This window comes from Zalophus californianus, chromosome 2, assembly GCF_009762305.2.
Source record: "Zalophus californianus isolate mZalCal1 chromosome 2, mZalCal1.pri.v2, whole genome shotgun sequence".
Classification (NCBI taxonomy): Eukaryota; Metazoa; Chordata; class Mammalia; order Carnivora; family Otariidae; genus Zalophus; species Zalophus californianus.
In genome coordinates this window covers 62,959,463-62,978,695 of record NC_045596.1, presented here as the reverse complement: position 1 = coordinate 62,978,695, position 19,233 = coordinate 62,959,463, and the positions used below count along the sequence as shown (strand labels likewise).

Genomic DNA, 19,233 nt, shown 5'->3' with positions numbered 1-19,233 from the left:
CCTAAACCATATGTGCTATTGCTTATCTTAGGAATGAAGCTCATCTTCTGGTCCACTGTAACATCACACTTTGTAGTGTCCTAATGATACACATGTAGATTTTTAGCGATTTTCACAACCAAGGTCAGAGAAAAACTACATGAAAATCCCGTTGCTCATATTTTTTTAGTCAATAAGCTGCGAGCTGACAAGTAGTCATGGCTGCGCATTTGGTATAGAGGAGAGGAAACATGGTATAGGAAAGGTCTAGGTTCTAATCCCAGCTCTGCCATATTAGCTACTGATCTTTGATGCTTTATTTCACCTTTCTGGGCCTCCATTTGCTCTTCTATCTAATGTTCTCTTTTCTACAGAAGATTAAATGAGAATACACGGAATGCAGATGGCATGGTGCCTGGCATTCAGTAAGTGCTCAAAAATATGAGTTCCCATGATCCCTCAGAGTATCACCTTCAAAGAGGTGAATGGCCTTGACCATGTGGCTCTGATCAGTGGGTGCTCAGCACAGCTGCTGCTCCTTCTGGCAGTATGTCTGCTAGCACCATGCAGAAGACTTTGACAACTTTGGAGGCCAAAAGAGGGAAGGAGCCTGGGTGGAAGAAATCTGCCCACTGACTGCTTTGGGGCGTTATACGAATGAGAAAGTTTCATTGGTTAGGACACTGAAACTTTGGAATTTATTTGTTCTGGCAGCTAGCAGTATGCTAAATAACTTACCTCCATCCTCAACAGATCGCATTTCTTGCCTTCAGGGGCCAAAATGCTTAGCACCATGTCCTCCCTCCGGACCACAGAGATCAACCAATGAAGCTCTAAGCCAGATCCCTCCCTACCATCAGTAACCAGGGCAAGAAAAGTGGATGGAATTCCCTATTCTTCACTACCTTCCATTCTTGGTCTTAATGCCTATTATTATGTCTCCTACTGACAGGGAATGGTGTCACTGAGGAATGGCATTCTCAAATCTCTTAAGGACATTCTGAAAACTAAGAGGAAATTGTTCAAGAAAGGGATCAGGATATGGGTGATGGAATCCCAGAGATGCTCTCTATTACCTGCATCCTCGCTGACAGTGAAAGCCGTGTTGCCCAGGGACACAGTGGAGGCATCATTGGGACCACTAATGAGCACCTTGGCCGATGCCACCCTTCCGATGCGGGCATTGTCTGAAGCATCTGCCAGGACAATCTCAAACTCTTCTTCCTCTTCATACTCACTGTCATCAATTAGCATGACATCACAGGTGGACATGGTGACACCAGGCCCGAATATCACACGACTGTCAGGAGACATCCCTCTAGATTTAAAATCAGAGCCTGATTCTAGAGCGTAGAGGCTACTTCCCATAGCTGACTTAGGGACTGTGTAGCAAATTGCAGATACAATGCTGCTTGAATCCCCTGAAATACAAATGGTAAGAAAACGAAAGCATTTGAATGAGCACTTCTCAAATTTTAAAATCTCTGATAATTTGGTAAGCTTGGTTCCCTCTGACACATTCCATCACTACTTCTGTTCAAACTCAGACAGGAAACCTCCCTGCATTGCAGCTTCTTAAGCCTGTAGTATACACCACTTGAGGATTTAATATACCCCAGATATTTTCACCAAACAATTTAAAATGGATTTCCTATTCTGTGAATTTTGTGCTCTGTTAATTCACAGACTCATTGTTCACCATCTAAGACCACAGCAGGTAGAAAGATAAGAGACATATTTGGTACTTTAAGTAGCAAGGTAACTGTGTCCCGAAGGTAGTGCTCTGAGCACAGTTCACCGCCTTTCTGAATAAACTTCTGCACTTTAATTCCCAGGGAGAAATCAACTTGTTTGAAAAAAAGAAAAAGAAAACAAAATAAAACTTGCCTCTCTGTACAAATGACTTTACTTATTAGTGCTGCCACATCCCTTGGAAGACAGCCTGTTCTGGGCCTGGCTTGCTGGCCCAGAGCAATCAATGGAGCTTGCTTGTTTTCTAAGTCACCAAGGGTTTGCGCTATCTACAGTGTTTGTTACACGAATACCCAGTCAGCAGATTCAATAAAAAACCTGACATCATCTCTTACGTCACGTTCAGACTTTGAATGAGATTTAATTTCCGTGAGTTTAAAGTTTCAATATTGCACAATCACAAACGCATACGATCTTTGTTTTGTTTTCAATCCCTCAAGCATTGCCCTTTATTTCTCACACATGGTTTATTTCTCATCTGAGGTCTATACGTGACACTCATGTAGGAAAATCTTTAAATATATTTCTGTCTTCCAAAACTAAGATGAGAAGCCAGTTCTTATAAACGTCCCTCCTTGACCAAGGCTACTAAATATTTTATAGATTGGGTGATTGATTAAGAATCCTAAATTCATGAATAATTTGCAAGGCCAAATATAACCAGTCTTCTAGTCCCATTAAAGAATAAAATGGGAGTGCTAACAGCTTGAACTAAGCAGAGAAGCCTTCTGATAGTACTCACTACAGGTAGGATCATTATTAGGGTTGTTCTGGGAATTTAAATAAACTAATACATGTAAAGCACCTAACACACAGAAGTTAGTATGGTACATGAGCACTTGGCACACAGAATGGACTCGAAAAATGCTAGCTATTGTTATAGCTCCTTGTCACCGTTGGCACCAACAGACCTTTTCTTTCGATAGGTGCAAATAGAAAACCAGCGCTCTCGTTGACACGGTAGGTCTTCTTATCAAACTCTAATGTGGGCTCGTCCTCAGTGTCATTGATAATGACCTTCGCCTGGGTGAACTGCCCTAATAGGGCATATGCTGGCATGCTGAGCTCCACGGTGAAACTCTCAATGTTCTCAAACACATCATCATCATTGATGACAATGGTGCAGGACTTGGTGTCCTCTCGCTCATCAAACTGCACCTGTCACAAAGCAAACAACCAGGAGTTCTGCTGTGTCTCAGATTCCCCTGCTCACTCCCCCAGAGCATCATGGGAAAAAGAGGACCCAAGTCTAGCAGGCACGAGCACTGAATGAAATAGCTGGTTCTTCCACCCCCAACTTCCTGCTGTATCACCTGGAACACATGACTACCTCTTCCTATTCTTTATCTACACACTGGAGCTGATTTACCACATAGGGACATGGAGGGCAAAAACATCTCTTACTCTTTGGTGACTGTAGAAAAACATGTTGGTAACTATTTATATCTTATTCCACTAATTCATTTGGGATAGCAAGAGTCATTTGATTACTCAGGTCCCCTTCTATTTGTGGCAAGTTTATCTGGAAAGATTTTTGAAGTTGGAGTGTGAAATTCTGGCCTTAAGCTGGGTTAGTCTATGAATCTTTGCAAATGTCAGGTTCCTCATCAGCTAAATAACAATTTCACGTACTTATTTTGCATATTTACTGGGAGGACTATAAGACACAATGTGTAATGAAAGCACAAAGTATATTTTAAGCACATGAACAAATGTGAGATGTTATCCATATTACCATTTCCATATTGCTTATACAATCAAAATTGACATAGAATCTCAGTGTACTGAATAATGGAGTTTGAAGCCACAGAAAGTTATATTATGAACAAGCCAGACTGAATTTTAACTTTATATTTAACTAAATCCTTTGCCATTAAGATGGGCTAGATCTATAATGTAAATGAATTTAGCACTGGTACGAAACAGAGAAATTATTTTATATTCACACAAGTGTGAACATTACAAGGATTTATTCTGGTTTTACTGTTGTCTTAAAAAAAAGATCAAGATAAAACCTTGAAAAGGAACCAGGGTTATGGATTTATCCCAAAACTAAAAGGGTAGGAAATAGGCCTGGACTGCACTTTGTATAAACTGAGATAGCTAAAATGTGTAAAATAGTCATAAACCTCTAGGGACACACAAATCTGAAAAATTCCTAATTTCATCAGCAGAAAATTACTATTCTATATCTAATCAACTGATCAAATTAAATTTTACTAAGTTCCACATTAGTGGAAACACTAATGTGTTTCCCAACACTCCCAGCTAATGAAACACCCTTAGATATCTATTTAGTTTCTAGAACCCACTGCTTTTGCTTTTCCTTGACAAACCCAAGTACATGCTCTTTCTTGTTATTTTGCTAAAAGACTCCTTGGCTTATCTGGTCTTTTTTAATTCCTCGTTTAAATTTGACCTCAGTCCAGCTGAAATGACTCAAAGATAAAGCCCACTCCTCTTTAGAGAGATTTATGCTGTCATAAGAATAGTGAAATTACTTTGCAAAAAACATTTGAAGAAATACCTAGTCAGTGCCAGGTATTGTGCTATTCGTAAAAGAGGACAAATATGGGGTATCTGGCCCGTAAGGGAGTTTACTAAGTCCTCTTCCTTTCTTCTGTGTTTACTCTCCTCTCCGTCTGCTTCTTCCCCACCCAGCTGCTGGCTACCACCGCTGTGGTAGAGACCTGTGCAAGCATCTCCACCCCCAGCTGCTCTCTGCATTCCCAGCTGACCAACACAGCTGTCCCTCTCACGTCTCAGGCACCTCATGCTTAGCTTGTCCGAAGCACAGTCAAGACCACCCCCCCTCTCCAAACCTGCTCCTCTGACGGTGTCCCCTCCTGGCAAGGGGCATCACCATCCATCTCCCACTTCTGCCCACACTATCTAATCTGCTGTGAAATCGTATCAATTCTTACTCATCTGTTCAATCCACCCACTCGTCTCCACCTTCGCTTCATAACCGAAACACACTCCCATCATCTCTCACTCAGCCTGTTCCAAGAGCTTCCCGACCATCCCCCACACTCTCTCTTCCCTTCCTTCGGCTAGAGAAGGCAAGGGGAGAGAAAGGGCTTGGATCCTAAGGGCTCCGTGTAGAACACGATGCCTTGAAGACCTTTTTTGGTCATGAAGCAAAATGTAAAGACTGAGAAGCCAGACAACTTAAACTTTTTGCAGTTAAAACTTCCACAAAGAGTAGATGGACTGAGAAGAACTAAGCCCTGGGGAAGGGAATGCGGGAAAATCACCTGAGGAAGGGTGCCAGTGGAAAGGGAAGGTGGGATAAAAATTAGGGGGCAGGCGCCCTCACTTGCCAACCACCTCATGGCAGCCGCGGCTGGCGCCTGCTGGCGGTCAGCAATCAGAGGCCCCCCTCCCACCTACCTGGCCAGCATACTCCACGTAGTCCTGCTGTCCGGGTTGGGAGCTGACCCTGGAGCTGGAGCTGGCGGTGCCTTGCCTCGGTGCGACACAGGACGATGGCATACTGGTTCAGGTTCCCACTCCTCTGCACTGTGACGCTGACAGACCCTGCTTTCTCACTGACGTTGTAGCTAGAAGCACACAAAAAAGGCCGTCTCTGAAATTATGCGCTGGGGCTGTGAAGAATCTACTTGCTGAATGCCTGTCTCTTCTGGTTGATTATGGTGCCAGGTAGCTCAGGGAAGAGGAAGTTTGGCTTCTTTAAGAAGCCAGGTTATAAACTGAGGAACTGTGTTCACCTGGGACAGTCACAGCACCAAGGGACCAAGGAGGCCCCATTTTCAGGGCGGTTTTGAAAGGCATTCAGAAGATGGGCAGCACATAAGAGCTATGTGCTTTGTATTTCAAAACACAGAGAAATGACAATCTCTCCCTAGTGTGGTAGAATGACTAGAACGGTGGGTTCTTAGGAAAGAAAGCTGCTTGGAAGGCAGTTAATGACTTAGCTCAGGTGGGAACTGACTGGACCAGATCTCCAGGAAGTGTGCAAAGGAGTCAGGGTGATGGCAGAGATAAGAAGGTAAGAATGGGGCCTACATAACAAAGGTGTTTAGACAAATGGAGCTTTGTGGACACTGGGGAGTGACAAGGGGCTATAGACTGAATGTGTCCCCCCAAATTCCTATGTCAAAATCCTACCCCCAATGTCCCGGTATTTGGGAGGTGACTAGGTAATGAGGGTGGAGCCTTCACGAATGGGTTGGTGCCCTTATACAAAGAGGCCCCACAGAGCTCCCTGGCCTTTCCACCCTCTGAGGACACAGGGAAAAGATAACTGCCTCTGGAAACAGGAAAAGGCTCCTCACTAGACACTGAATCTGTCAGCTCCTTGATCTAGGACTTCCAGCCTCCAGGACTGTGAGGAATAAATTTCTATTATGTGTAAGCCAACTTGTCTATGGTATTCTGTTAGAATAGCTCAAACAGACTAAGACACAGGGTTAACTTAGCTTGCTGCTACGAATCTGTATTGCTTTGGCAAAGTAGGAGGCAAACTATCCATGCACTATTAATTTGTAAGTATCTAGGTTTTTCTTTTCTTTTAAAGATTTTATTTATTTATTTGACAGAGAGATAGAGATAGCGAGAGCAGGAACACAAGCAGGAGGAGGGGAGAGGGAGAAGCGGGCTTCCCGCCGAGCAGGGAGCCCGATGGGGGTCTCGATCCCAGGACCCTGGGATCATGACCTGAGCTGAAGGCAGACGCTTAACGACTGAGCCACCCAGGCGCCCCAGTATCTAGGTTTAGAAAAGCCATGAGTGAGTGGGGCCTGAGCTGGGCCTTGTTTTTCATCACTGAGGATGAGTATTGGGCCAGGGCTTATGCCTTGTTGCTGTGAGGGTTGCCAGCAAAGTGCCTCTGACAGGTTAGTCTTCACTGCCAGCTCTGGGACACTTTGTACTATGCAGCCCATTAAACGTTGGAGGGTTGTCCAGAAAAAGTGACAGTTTTAGTCCATTTATTTAATTTTTAAGGAGATACAAACAAGAGGGAAATAACAGCAAAACATATATATACACATATATATAAAAATCAGTATATATATATATATATATACACACACACATATATATACTGATTATATATTCCACTAAATTCTCTAAATGTGTATGACTAAGAGCGGAACAGCTCAGTTGTGGGGCGCATGAAATCAAGTTTGTATGTTATCCCCCCACCTCCATTCCAATTTTTGTCTGAATTATCATGAAATTGCTTTCTTAGAATAGTGAGTCTCTGAAATGTAGACTTAAAGAATTATTTCCCCCACAAAATTATAATCCTAGTTATAATGTGACCTATAAAATCAACACTGTGCTTGCCTACCCTTACCAAAGCTGGTGCCTGTTTGCCTCTCAACCCCCCAAAAGACTGCAAAAGCTCCTTAAAGAGTATCTATATTAAGCTACAAAGTTGTCCCAAAGGAAATATAATCCTATGAACACCAAAGGAACTAGGGGAGAATATAAAACTGAGAACAGAGTGAATGTAGAGAGTAAGGCAAAGATGCTTTATATGGGCCAGTGATTATTTTCAGCCAGTACTGAATGTGTATTTTGTTTCTTATCAGTTCTATTGGATTACCTTCTAAAGCTTGAGGGCAGAAGTAAAAATACTTGTAGGAGATGCAGTAAAGCACAATGGTTAAGATCACTGGGTTTCAATCCTAGTTTTACTGCTTATTAGCCATGCGACTTCGGGTAAATTAGTTAACCTCTTTCTGTCTCCATTGCTTTGTTCTTGCGGGGGTCAATAATAGCACTCATCTCACAATTGCAAGTATTAAACAAGATAATGTATGTCAAGTGCCTGGTACACATAGTATTAAAAAACATTTGCTGACATTATTTTTATTATTGTTATCCCCACCCCCACCATCATCAGATGACTAGAGTTGACCCCCACATACTTCAACCTGATCTCCTCTGCTTGCCTGATTCACTTCTCAAGAATGAAAGCCAATAACCCTTGTACCTGGTATATTTAAAGCTGATGAGGGACCACTGAACATGGAAGACATTGTCGCTGACCACATTGGGTTTACTGTCTTTCACCAGAAACTGAAAACTATCCATCATCTCATGGATCTTCTCCTCGTGCAACACGTAACGAATCAACCCTAAGTTCACATCCTCTGTGAGAAAAAACACATTGTGAATTAACCTAGAGATGTAAAGATAGCCTTGTAGATTCCACGCTAACACACCAGTTTATTCTTTTAATGGGTTTGCAGACAGAACTTAATTTATAAATAGTAGTCTTTTTTTTTTTAAGATTTTATTTATTTATTCATGAGAGACAGCGAGAGAGAGAGGCAGAGGGAGAAGCAGGCTTTCTGCTGAGCAGGGAGCCTGATGCGGAACTCGATCCCAGGACTCTGGGATCATGACCTGAGCCGAAGGCAGATGCTTAAACATCTGAGCCACCCAGGCGCCCAAAAAAGGATAGTAGTCTTAAAAATAAATGTGTCTGCCAGATTTCAAAATAAAATCCTATCACTCTGTGGGACAAAGAGCTGTCTTTACGTCCAGGAAATACCCTGATGCTATTATAAAATGAGAATCCCAGGGTCTCAGCAAAAAAGTACTTTAATGAATCTCTCTGGAATATTAAAGGCAACCTTGAGAGCTGACAAAGAGTCTTTTACTCCATCCTTTGTGTGCGCATGCACACACTCAGCCCTACTTCCTTCTAAATAATGTTCTTTGGAAGGTATGTGCTACTACAAAAAGCTGGGGTTGAATTAAAACAGCCCATACACAAGGCACAGACTAAAGGTTCTCTTCTAGGGGAAAACACAAGATCGAGAACAGGGAGACAAGGGAAATACGGTGCATGAGTTGTAAGGTGCAGTTTTTGCAATGACTGCTCAAGGTAAGGTCCATCCTCAAAAGAAGTCTGGAAGAGTCTGACATGCTTATAATACTACCAAAATACAAAATGGTCCGCTTGATGTGATTCAAAATAGGACGATATTTCTGTTGAACAATGTACCTGTGTTGATTTTCTTTGTTAAAGACTTAAGAAACAATCCATAACCCTTAGAGAACAAAATTAAGCCATACAGGATCACGGATATTTCATGAAGTCTGGTTGTTGTTTTTGTTTTTTGTTTTGAAAAAAAAACCAAGCACGTTGCACATCTGAAACTAATGTAACATTTGTGTCAACTATGCTTCAATTAAAAAAAGAAGAAAACCAATCAGTATCATGTGATCCCGCCACTAAATCTTGCCAAAACCTAAAGCAATCTGGGAGCTGAGCAAGCATGGTAAAGACAATTTTTTTTTTTCTTTTGCCTAATTGAGAGTAATAGGAGAAGGAAATCAGGAGAAGTAAAATTCTGACGTTGGATGGTTGGACACTAAACAATCTATTTGTTTGCAAATAAGTGACTTGAGGGTGAGTAACTAGAAGTGGTTGTGAGAAAGATCAGGGAGGTAGGGAAAGTTAGAAGGGATTTCTCCCATCTCTCGGTTCCCGAGTCCGCACCCTGAGTGAAAGTGACAGTAGCTCTGCCAGGCTGTAGCTTGTTCTCCACATGGCCGTGCTTGGGGCCCGCTGTAATCTCATAGACAAGATGCTGGTCCTCTGTGTCTGGGTCCATGGTCAGCAGTTCCTTCTTGGTGATCAAGTTGGTTGCCTGAATAGAAACCCATTAAATTTTAATTCCTGAAGTGGGAATAAAGCCAGACCAAGACGCTCTGACTCAGAATTAATTCCGTTCAACAATGATTTACTGAGTGCATTTACTGCATGGAAAACTCTGTCAGGATTGAAGAGGCTAGGAGAACTGCAACCATCCCAGCCTCCGTCCTTGAGGTGTTCACACTTTATTGGGAAAGAAAGGCTCGTGAGCAGGGTAATTGTGGAAAGAGCTATAACGGGAGATACAAAAAAGAGTACTGTACTCTTTTGGGGAGTGGGAGAGATTAATTCCGTCTGGATCGGAGGAGGGATTTGAGGTGGTGGGATTTGAGTTTGTCTTTTAAGAAAGGTTGGAACTTTGAAACAATGATAAAATACAGGGAAGAGGTCCAAAGGCATCTACCTTATTGAAGTCAATCACAATTCTTGAAATTGAATAAGATAAATATATGATAGCCCAATACTGCCCAAATATACTGGCTAAATTTTAAGTTATTCATTCATTCAACAAATATTTAGTAAAAGCAAAGGTTTGAAAGAAAAAAGGGGGACGTGTAACTGACCTTTGGACTTGGCAAAATAAAGGTCATTGTTGACTTTGGTAAGAGTCATTGCAGTGGGATAAAAGTGGGGAAGTAGAAAACCAACTGGAGAGTGTCGAGAAGAAAATGGGATGGTTCTGAATATGGGGGAAAAATCAAATAAGGGATGCGAGGAAGTTGTACTAATTTAAAAAATCCCAACCAGTTCTGTAGAAAGCTACAGCGTAGCAGCTACATATACAGCCAACTAATTAGCCCCATGGAGATGAGAAAATCCACATTCTAGAGGGAACACCACACACAAAAGAAAAATCAGTTCCTGAACTGAAGAAGCATGTGTGTCCGGGTGAGGATGAGGATTTACTGCTTGGTCACCAGGTCACCAGGTAAGAACTGTGGCACAGCTTAAGATGACCAAATTGGGGTTTAGGAGGAGAAAGGAATTTTGAAAATAGAAGTCCTCTGAGGATACTCACCTACAAAATACTCACTTCCTTCCCATCTATGGCATATTCCAGATATTTCCCGAAACCCATCATCCCCTACTTCTAGTTAACAAACTTCTAGCGGAGCCAGCTAGAGACTCTATTCCCAGCCTCTCAGATGCAACAGATGGAGCCATATAACCAATTTCTTGCCAGAATAATCTGAGCATAAGTGATGTGTTTCATTTCTGTATCACTTGCTTAAAATGAAGTTCCTTGCCCTCTACTTCTCTGTTTTCTTCTTTCCATGGGCTGGAATATCGATGAATAGTTGAGAGTGTTGGCTATACCGTCAACAGCAACAACCCAGTGACGTTAGAATAATAAGACAGAAGGAATCTGCATCTCTGAAAGGTCACGTAGAGCCCTGGACTGCCCACTTACTGCCACCCCATATGCGAGAGAAAAAATAAACTTCCATCTTGTTTGAGCTTCTGTATTTTGGGGGTTATTTTGTAAGAACATCTTAAACTATATATAATCCTAACCAAACTCATGGAGCTTGCCAATCTTAGGAAAATCAGCTCCCTTAGGGAGGGATAAACATGAGTCAATCTGGACTTCTATCCCCACATCGCTTCTCGGCCTTTTGGCTAAGATCAAGTGTGGACTTCTATCCCCACGTGGTCACAAATAAGGACACAGCCCATGTTGGTTCATGTGAATGTGGCAGACGGAAAGGCCTCACCTTGCTGTCCATGTACTCCAGCCACTGGAGCCCCAGGTTGGTAACAATTCTAGGGGTGCCATCATCTACTGGGAGGATGTCTACCTGGAAATGCTGAGGTGCCGCGGTCATAACCTGTGGGGGAAGCCAAAAGAGAAAAGTCATCATTCACAGACATCTGAAATATGTCAGGTCCTATGGCCTGCAAAGCTGGAACCCCTGAAATCTGTTGGCACCTCAGAACGGGCAGCTGTGGCAGTTTCCATTGCTTATCACCCTTGGCATGAGGCACAAAAAAATGCTGATCGATCAAGTGGGGACAAGATGAGAAGAAAAGTTGACTTTCACACACCCATGCATTCCTTAGGCGGGTTCGATATTGCCCTGAAGTGAAAGAGCAAACAGTAATTTCCTTTCAATAACTCTTGTTGAAATTCTCAGGAGAGGTGGACTAAACTTATCATTAATATGCTAATGTCAAAGTCTCCAGGTGTGATAATAAGTTTCATGAGAGGATATTTTCTTTTTTTCTTTCTTTTTGGGGTGGGGGGGAGGGGCACAGCAAATCAAGAAAGAATAAAAGCTTTTGTGGGAATAGTGAAAAGAAACTGGTCTATAATTTCATTCTCATGCAGATACATGTACACATACGCAATCCACATATGTGGTGAGTCCGGCCCAGAACCTCTGTTTCTGGGAAGATAAGGCACGCCAGCACGCAGGGCAGCAAGACGCTGGCTTTTCAATCTTCTGCAACCTTCCTAAATAATTTCCATTTCAAAAATAATACAGTCCCTCTGGAGACCTACCATGACCTTTTATATTTATTAGAGAAGTAGCCCTCCTGCTGATTCATCCTGAAATCTCTTTTCTCTTCTGAAAGTCAAATGAAGTGGGGGAGCAGCTACAGTTCAGAAGAGAAAAAAATAAAAACAGTGATCTGCCAGGTGGTGATGCAGAGCAGACACCAAAATGACAGGAAATCTCAAGAGCTGTCTCACTGACACCTAGGCCAACGGAGAATGACCTTCACGCAGACTGTCTCTAAAGGATGCAGGGGGATCTTTCTTCCAGGAAAGGAATCATTCCTGGTCATCATCAAAGTAGGAAAGGACTCTGCAGGATGAGGAGCTGACCCTTCTGTTATCCTGAAATACAGCTGGGTGTGATCGAGTTGCTCAGTCACGCTGCTTCTGCTGAGTCAGACTCGAATGCGCAAGATGCAGGCGGGTCCTTGGGCCCACCTTTTACCACAGTTGCCGTTATTCCCCGGGGAGGGTTAGGAACCTGCCAGAAACCTGGCTGAGGAATGAAGGAGTGAGCAAAAGCCGCAGGGAGGGGAGTGGAGAGGCCATCTTCAAGTTTCTTCCGGACACCTGAACCTTGGAACGGGGCAATTCTCTTCGGGAAGGAAAGCTTGACAGCTGCAGGACCTCAAGAGAAAAACCCCTTTACCTGTTTCACCAGCTGGTCCTAAAACGATGACAGTGATGATGATATTAGAGCCACAGTGTATTGGATGCTTCCTACATTTCCTGTGAAGGCACTGGGCCAAGTGTTTACGCACGTCCTAAGGACTGATCTCATCCCCATTTTACAGACATTTCAGCTAGTAAGTGAGAGAGCCAGAATTTAAATCAGTGTCTTTTAGATGCGAAAGCCATACTCTTAACCAGGTTATTCTCTTCATGACATTGAGAAACTCTGGCTGGCTGAGGGGACACACAAAAGAGAAAGACAATCTAGAATCATATGAGATTAGCTACTAGAATCAGATGAAAGAAAGATGAAAGGAGTCAATGGTGGGCCAAAAGGAAAAGAGAAACAATGACAGTCATAGGAACGATCACTATCACCCTTTATTGTGCGTGCTATTTGCCAACAATGTTCCCCACTTTATGTGGATTACCTCCTTTGATCCTTAGACTAACTGAAGCTGGTGACTGCAAAATCGTACCCATTTTACAGATGAAAAGCTGAGGCTTGGAGAAGTTAACTAATTTGCCCGAGGCCAATTAGTGACAATAAAAACATGCTATTCTTGGCTGAAAAATGCCCTGTTCTGCTTCTGGACAACCTCTGGCACACTGCGCCTCCCTCTCCGCTGTCTGTGCCCCTCACCTCTTTTCCTCCTTCTTCGACGATAAAGAAGGGATTTGTCCCATCAGCCACAGTGAAGGTGAACCGGTCTCTGAGGGAGTTGCTGCCGTCATGGCTGTAGCTGACCCGGTTCTGGTAGATGTCTTCCATGGTGAAGATGGACGTGTGCCGGAAATACTGCCCGTGGCTGGCTCGCTCGATGGTGCCGTGGCGCGGGGGCTGCACAATGGTGAATGTGACAGACTCGGCCTGTTGAGGAGGGAAAAAGCAAGGGGGGAAAGGGAAGTTTGGAACAGAAATCAGTTCGTTTTGTTTCGTTTTAAAAGATTTATTTATTTACTTATTTATTTGATGGGGGCGGGGCAGAGGGAGGGAATCTTCAAGCAGACTCCCTGCTGAGCATAGAGCCCGACACAGACCTCCATCCCACAACCCACGCGATCATGACCTGAGCCGAAACCCAGAGTCAGACGCTTAACCAACTGAGCCACCCAGGCACCCCAAACCAGATTTGTGAGTGATGGCCAGTAGGCGGTCAAGGGTATCCAAACCTAAAGACGTTTATAAAATAAGAAGGGCATTTTCTTTATAGATATCAAAAATAAAACAAAGGAGAGAAACTATGTTGGGGATTACAATTGAACTTATGTTCTGGTGCCTTCTGGTGTCAGACTAAGACATTTAAATTTGTCTTTTAAGGATCATAAGGGAAAACCTGAATTTTTAACCTCTACCAGGATGACAGGAGCTAGACCTTTTAAAACTATTCATTTTCCTTCCCAACCTTTCCCCACACTTTCCCAAAATTCTCATATCGAGCATCCCATATACATCAGAACAGAAGATAATTTCCCATGTCTAGTTGCGGCTTCTAGGGTGGCACACAGAAGGAAAAATAAAGACACAGAAAACACTGTTCGAGACTTCCCAGTGATTTCTCACCAACTTAGAATAAAATGCAAAGGCCTGACCTATGCCAACAAGGCCCTCTGTGTCCGGGTCCTCGGGTTCCTCTCTGGCTGCATTCTTTTCTCCTGCTTGCTCACTGGGCCCCAGCCTCTTCCCTTCTTTGTTGTAACTTGAAGCTCACTTGACCACAGGGCCTTTGCACTCCTGGTTCTTTGGCTCAAAGAATGACTCAGATAACTGCATTCCTTGCTCTTCTACTTCATGATGTCTCTGCTCAAAGATCAGCTCCTCAGAGAAGACTTCCTTGACCACTCCGTCTCAAATAACACACCCTTCAATCTCTATGGCCTTTATCTTGCTTTATTTTTTAATTCATAGCACTCATCATATCTGACGTGATGTTATACGTTCTTTCTTGTCCGTCACCCTAACCAAAGGCTGGAAACCCCCTAAGGCCAGAACTCTGTTTTGTTCCCAGCCCTGTCTTTAGCATCTGGAGCAGAGGCTGGTACAGGGAAGGGTACCCACAGAACTAATGAACAAAGTTATGGTACTCTTTATGAGAGCTAAGTCATGCCAGAATGTTAGATACTTTAATCTGAAAGCATCATGAGAATAAGACTTTAGTCTCTGCATGCCCTGTTTTACTAAATAAAGCCTCCTTCCTTGAGGATGCTCAAATCGTAGTATTTCGCTGTCATTCAGAGAAGTCTGAATGAAGGGGGTAAATGGTAGGAAAAATGAATAGGTTCCCCAAACCCTTGTTCACTCTAATAAGGAAGAATAAAAAAAAAAATTGGCTAAATGTCATCTAATTTTCTATGAATCATGATAAAAAAAAATCAGCATATTAAGGGATTATTCCATGTAATCAGGGGACAGAGTGAATGTATTTAGGAGTTCAGAAAGGGTTTAAAAACAATTTGATCTCAAATATATTAGTTTCTCTTTTCAGAAGACCACAGGGTCTTCTGATTTTTAACCTTTCAAGGACACTTGCACTAACCTCACTACTCTGCCCTACCCTTGGGATACACAGTCACAATGTGACAGATCAGCCTCTCATTCAGCCAGAGAACCCAGGGGAGTGCTCTTACCTCTGTGTCTGCATCCACCGCCTTGAGCTCAAACTCTGTGATGGTCTTCCTCACACCCTCCTGCACCCGCATGCCCAGGTTCTGTACAACAGGCAGTGAATCATCCACAGGGCGTATGGTGATATGGAAAGTCTGGGTTACCTAAATGGCAGAAAGTACAGGTGGGACACCTTGTCCCCGGCACCCACCCAAGTAGAAGGTAGGTGCTCTCTACTTTTCCTTTCACCCATTCCTGGCTTGAGTGGTTGACCAGGAATCCAAAGTGGTTTCCCTTTGGTGAGAGCCCCCGGAGCTGTCAGAAGCCACCACTATCCTTGGGTGCGAGCAGGCGAAAGTGAAGCTTGCAGAGTTGCTTCTCATATTCCCTTCAAAGAAGACTGTTGAATCAGTGCCCATTCACTGAGGGCATGGAGTGCCTTGCCTACCTCACTGACTCCATCGGAGAGCGTAAAGCTGAAGGCATCGGAATGTTTCTCGGTCTCACTGGAGTGGATATACCGAACATTTTGTGAAGTCAGGTCAGCTTGAGTAAAGGAACTAATCTGGATACCTAGCAAAAGGGGAAGAGAGAACCAGAAAAAGGATGTCAAAATGCTAGCCATACTTTTCTAATGCTAGAGAAATATACTCTCAACCCGACAGAGTCCTTTGTATATCTCTTACAGCATTTACGTGCTTCTCTCTGAGACCTTGTGTTAGAGTCGTTTGTGTATTTTTTTTCCCTAGCACAGCATATGTTCTGTGGGAGCACATGTTAGCTTAATTATCTAGCTTCTGCTATGTGCCAAGCCAACAGCAGGTGCTCAATAAATGTTCCTCTCCTTTCTCTGGGGGTTTATGTATGCAGGTCAAATCTGTGAAACGTAAAGCCATTGCCTTAGTCTCCAAACTCCTCTCTCTTTAAGTTTTATATTCCCCCACAGCCTCACAGTTCTTTCTGAAAACCTGTCCTAATTTTTAATATTGTGTGATGGTTTAGCTTTTGAACACTGGAGTCATAGGGCTTGGCTACACATAAGCTTTTCTCTGTGATTGGTGAGCCTGGCATCCATAATTTCATTGGATATTCTTCAAGGTCCCTTTCAACCCTCTGGTCTATGATTTTCTAGCTTCTCATATACCACTTTAGCCAGGCCGGCAGTTAACAAAACTTACCGCATGACTTTGGGGTTGGCGCAATCATTCTATCTCAACTCTTAAATGACCTAAAAAACCAGTATCCTTTAATAACATGATATAGAGGAAACACATTAAATTTTTTTCAGACTTGTTTTAAAAGTAAAAAAAACAAAATACTAACGTGATTTTAGATAATGCCAATGTATCCCACAAATGATTAACATCTTATGTTTTTAAATGTCCCACAACATTTAGCGAAACAGCCCGGAATTCTTGCTTCTATCTTAGGGCTTCTGTGACTCATCCTCTGCTGCCAGCCAAGACGGAAACAAAACCACATCTTTTAGTCCCTCGGCACAAATTCCCTCTTTCTGATTCTGGATATTGGGGTATTAATCCATTGAGTCTAGTCCTTTGATCTGGTCCTGAAATTCATTTGCTGCTTCCTGGGATGTATTATTTATCATTGTTAATCCCGGCAAAACCAGTTTGGCTTTTTCATAAAAAAACAGAGATTCTACTTTGACTGTTTTACACTGAACTGGGACATCAATATCACTGGCTTTATCTTTTTTTACAAAAATCAACCTACATGGTTTACATTTGCAACTCTCTTTATCACCTGAAATTTGTTACCTAGATACAACAGCCTCCTGAATATTGGGGCATTATTTTTTTTTTTTGATGAGGAGGCATTTGATATTTCTGTGCTTGCTACATCAGCTGGTGACAGGCAAAAAATGCGGCCCCCTGTCTTATCACTTTGTCTTGTGGCTCGAGACAGAAATCCATACCATTCTTTAAAAATTTAATAACTTCAGACTGGCTGCACTGGGAAATTTAAATCTCTTTCCCTGCTGTGAATCCATCCTCACAGCTCATGGGGAAATACTTGTCTGGATTCTCACGATCAACCGGTCACCTACTTCACTGTGCCCTTTATATGAGTCCTTAGCCTGAGAGTGATTAAGAAAGGTGATAGATTTTTCCCTTCTTGGAAAGAAAGGTTTGGAATTGGTCTTTTCTTTTCTTAACATTTCTTATTGAGAGGGAACTGATGTATAATAAATTGCATATTTAAAATGTACACATATTTAAAATGTACAATTTCATGAGCTTTGGCACATCCATGAAACCATCACCTTAATCAAAATAGTGAACATATCCATCACCCCCAAAGTTTCTTAATGCTCTATAATCCTTCCATTCTTTCCTTTTTGTCCCCTACCCTATCCCAAAGAAACAAATCAATTATTTTCTGTAACTATAGATTAGTTGGATTTTTCTAATTTTTTTCATAATTAGAATCATAGAGTATATGCTATTTTAGGCATGGTTTCTTTCACTTAGCATAATTATTTTGAGATTTATCCATCTTGCAGCATGCATTAATTCTTTTTTATTCTTTTTTGTTTGTTTATTCTTGTTTATTGTTGAGTGGTATTCTATCGTATGGATATATCATAGTTTGTGTCTCCATTCACCTGTTAATGGACATTTAGGTTATTTCTAGTTTTGTGCTATTGCAAACAAAGCTGCTATGATCCTTCATGCACTAGTCTTGGTATGGGCATAAGTTTTTATTCTTGGGTAAATCTCTAAGAGTGGAATAGTGGGAATATATATTAGGTACATGCTTAACTTTTTAGGAAACTGCCAAACTAAGTGGTTCTTTGTGCCAGAGGGTAACGAGGTGCATCTAGAACAGAAGCTTCAAGAGGACAAGGATTTTTGATGTTTTTTTCACTACTGTGCACCTAAAATAGTGCCTGGCACAGAGTAGGTACTCAAAACATGCTTGGTGAATGAATTCAGTTCATCCACTATAATCACTATCTAAGAGGTCCTACTGAGCACAGATTTTCCATCTCTGTACACTTCAAAAAATATTCTAGCCTTTGCTAATTGGGTATTGGAAGACTTAAGCTACTCACCATCAAGATGGTATTTCTAATAACATATCGTCCCTACTGGCTGTCACAGCAGGTAGTTACTCTTTAAAATATCTTGAAGGAGTTTAATCCCATCCAAGGTGTTTTCCGTTACCAACCTGCTGGCTAACCTATGTATCTGGCTGTATTACGGAGACCCACATTAACCCTGTCAATTTTTCCAATTCCCCTGGAGGGCCAGCATGTTAGAGAAAGTTCAGTCCAGGTCAGGGAAGCATGCACAAATAAAGCATCTTTGAAGAAACTGCCTTCCTAACAGGATGTTAGGTGATTGCCTTGGCCTTCCTGCTTTCTGCAGAGCTGTGGATGGCTGCACCTCAGGCTCAGGCTGTGGGAGACCCTCAGCTTTTCTGCTCCAGCTTTTCTTCAAGCCTCCTGTTAGGGAATGAATTGTGTCATCTCCGCTGCCCCCCTCCCCGCCAGTTCATACGCTGAAGTCCTAACCCTCAGTACCTCACAGTGTGACCTTATTTGGAAATAGGATCATCGCATATGTAAGTAGTTAAGATGCAGTCATTAGAGTGGGCCCTAATCCATTCTGATTAAAGTCCTTATAAAAGGGGAGAGTTTGTCTGAGACATACACAGACAGGGAGTGTGCCATGTGAGCACGAAGATGGCCATCTCTATAAAGCCAAGGAGAGAGGGCTGGGACAAATTCTCCCTCACAGCCCTCAGAGGCGATCTCAACCCTGCTGACACCAGGATCTCCAACTTCCAGCCCCAGATCTGTGAGACAATACATTTCCTTTGTTACGTTGCTTAGTCTGTGGTACTTTGTTACGGCAGTCCTAGCACACTCATATCTCTCTGTTCGCGGGGAGAATCCGAAGTAAAGCAACGGGTGTTATCTTATTTTGGTTGGTGTCACCAACCTGAGAGAGGCAGAGAGAAAGAGGAAACCAAGGAACACCCTTGCTAAAGCATCCTCTCCGGGAAGTCCTTCCTAACTCACTCCCATTGCCTCTCTCAGGTGGACCTCACTGTGCTGTG

General features: G+C 42.7%; 1 protein-coding gene across 1 annotated transcript in view; it reads right to left on the bottom strand.

The window, feature by feature from the left end:
• The window catches only part of FRAS1 (Fraser extracellular matrix complex subunit 1), a 403,423-nt gene that overhangs the window by 51,606 nt on the left and 332,584 nt on the right, over positions 1-19,233 (bottom strand). Inside the window, 10 exon segments of the mRNA XM_027599032.2 lie at positions 1,056-1,400; positions 2,643-2,889; positions 5,125-5,199; positions 5,201-5,294; positions 7,697-7,856; positions 9,215-9,365; positions 11,086-11,199; positions 13,186-13,413; positions 15,171-15,311; positions 15,596-15,720. Coding sequence (XP_027454833.1) covers positions 1,056-1,400; positions 2,643-2,889; positions 5,125-5,199; positions 5,201-5,294; positions 7,697-7,856; positions 9,215-9,365; positions 11,086-11,199; positions 13,186-13,413; positions 15,171-15,311; positions 15,596-15,720 — 1,680 coding nt within the window.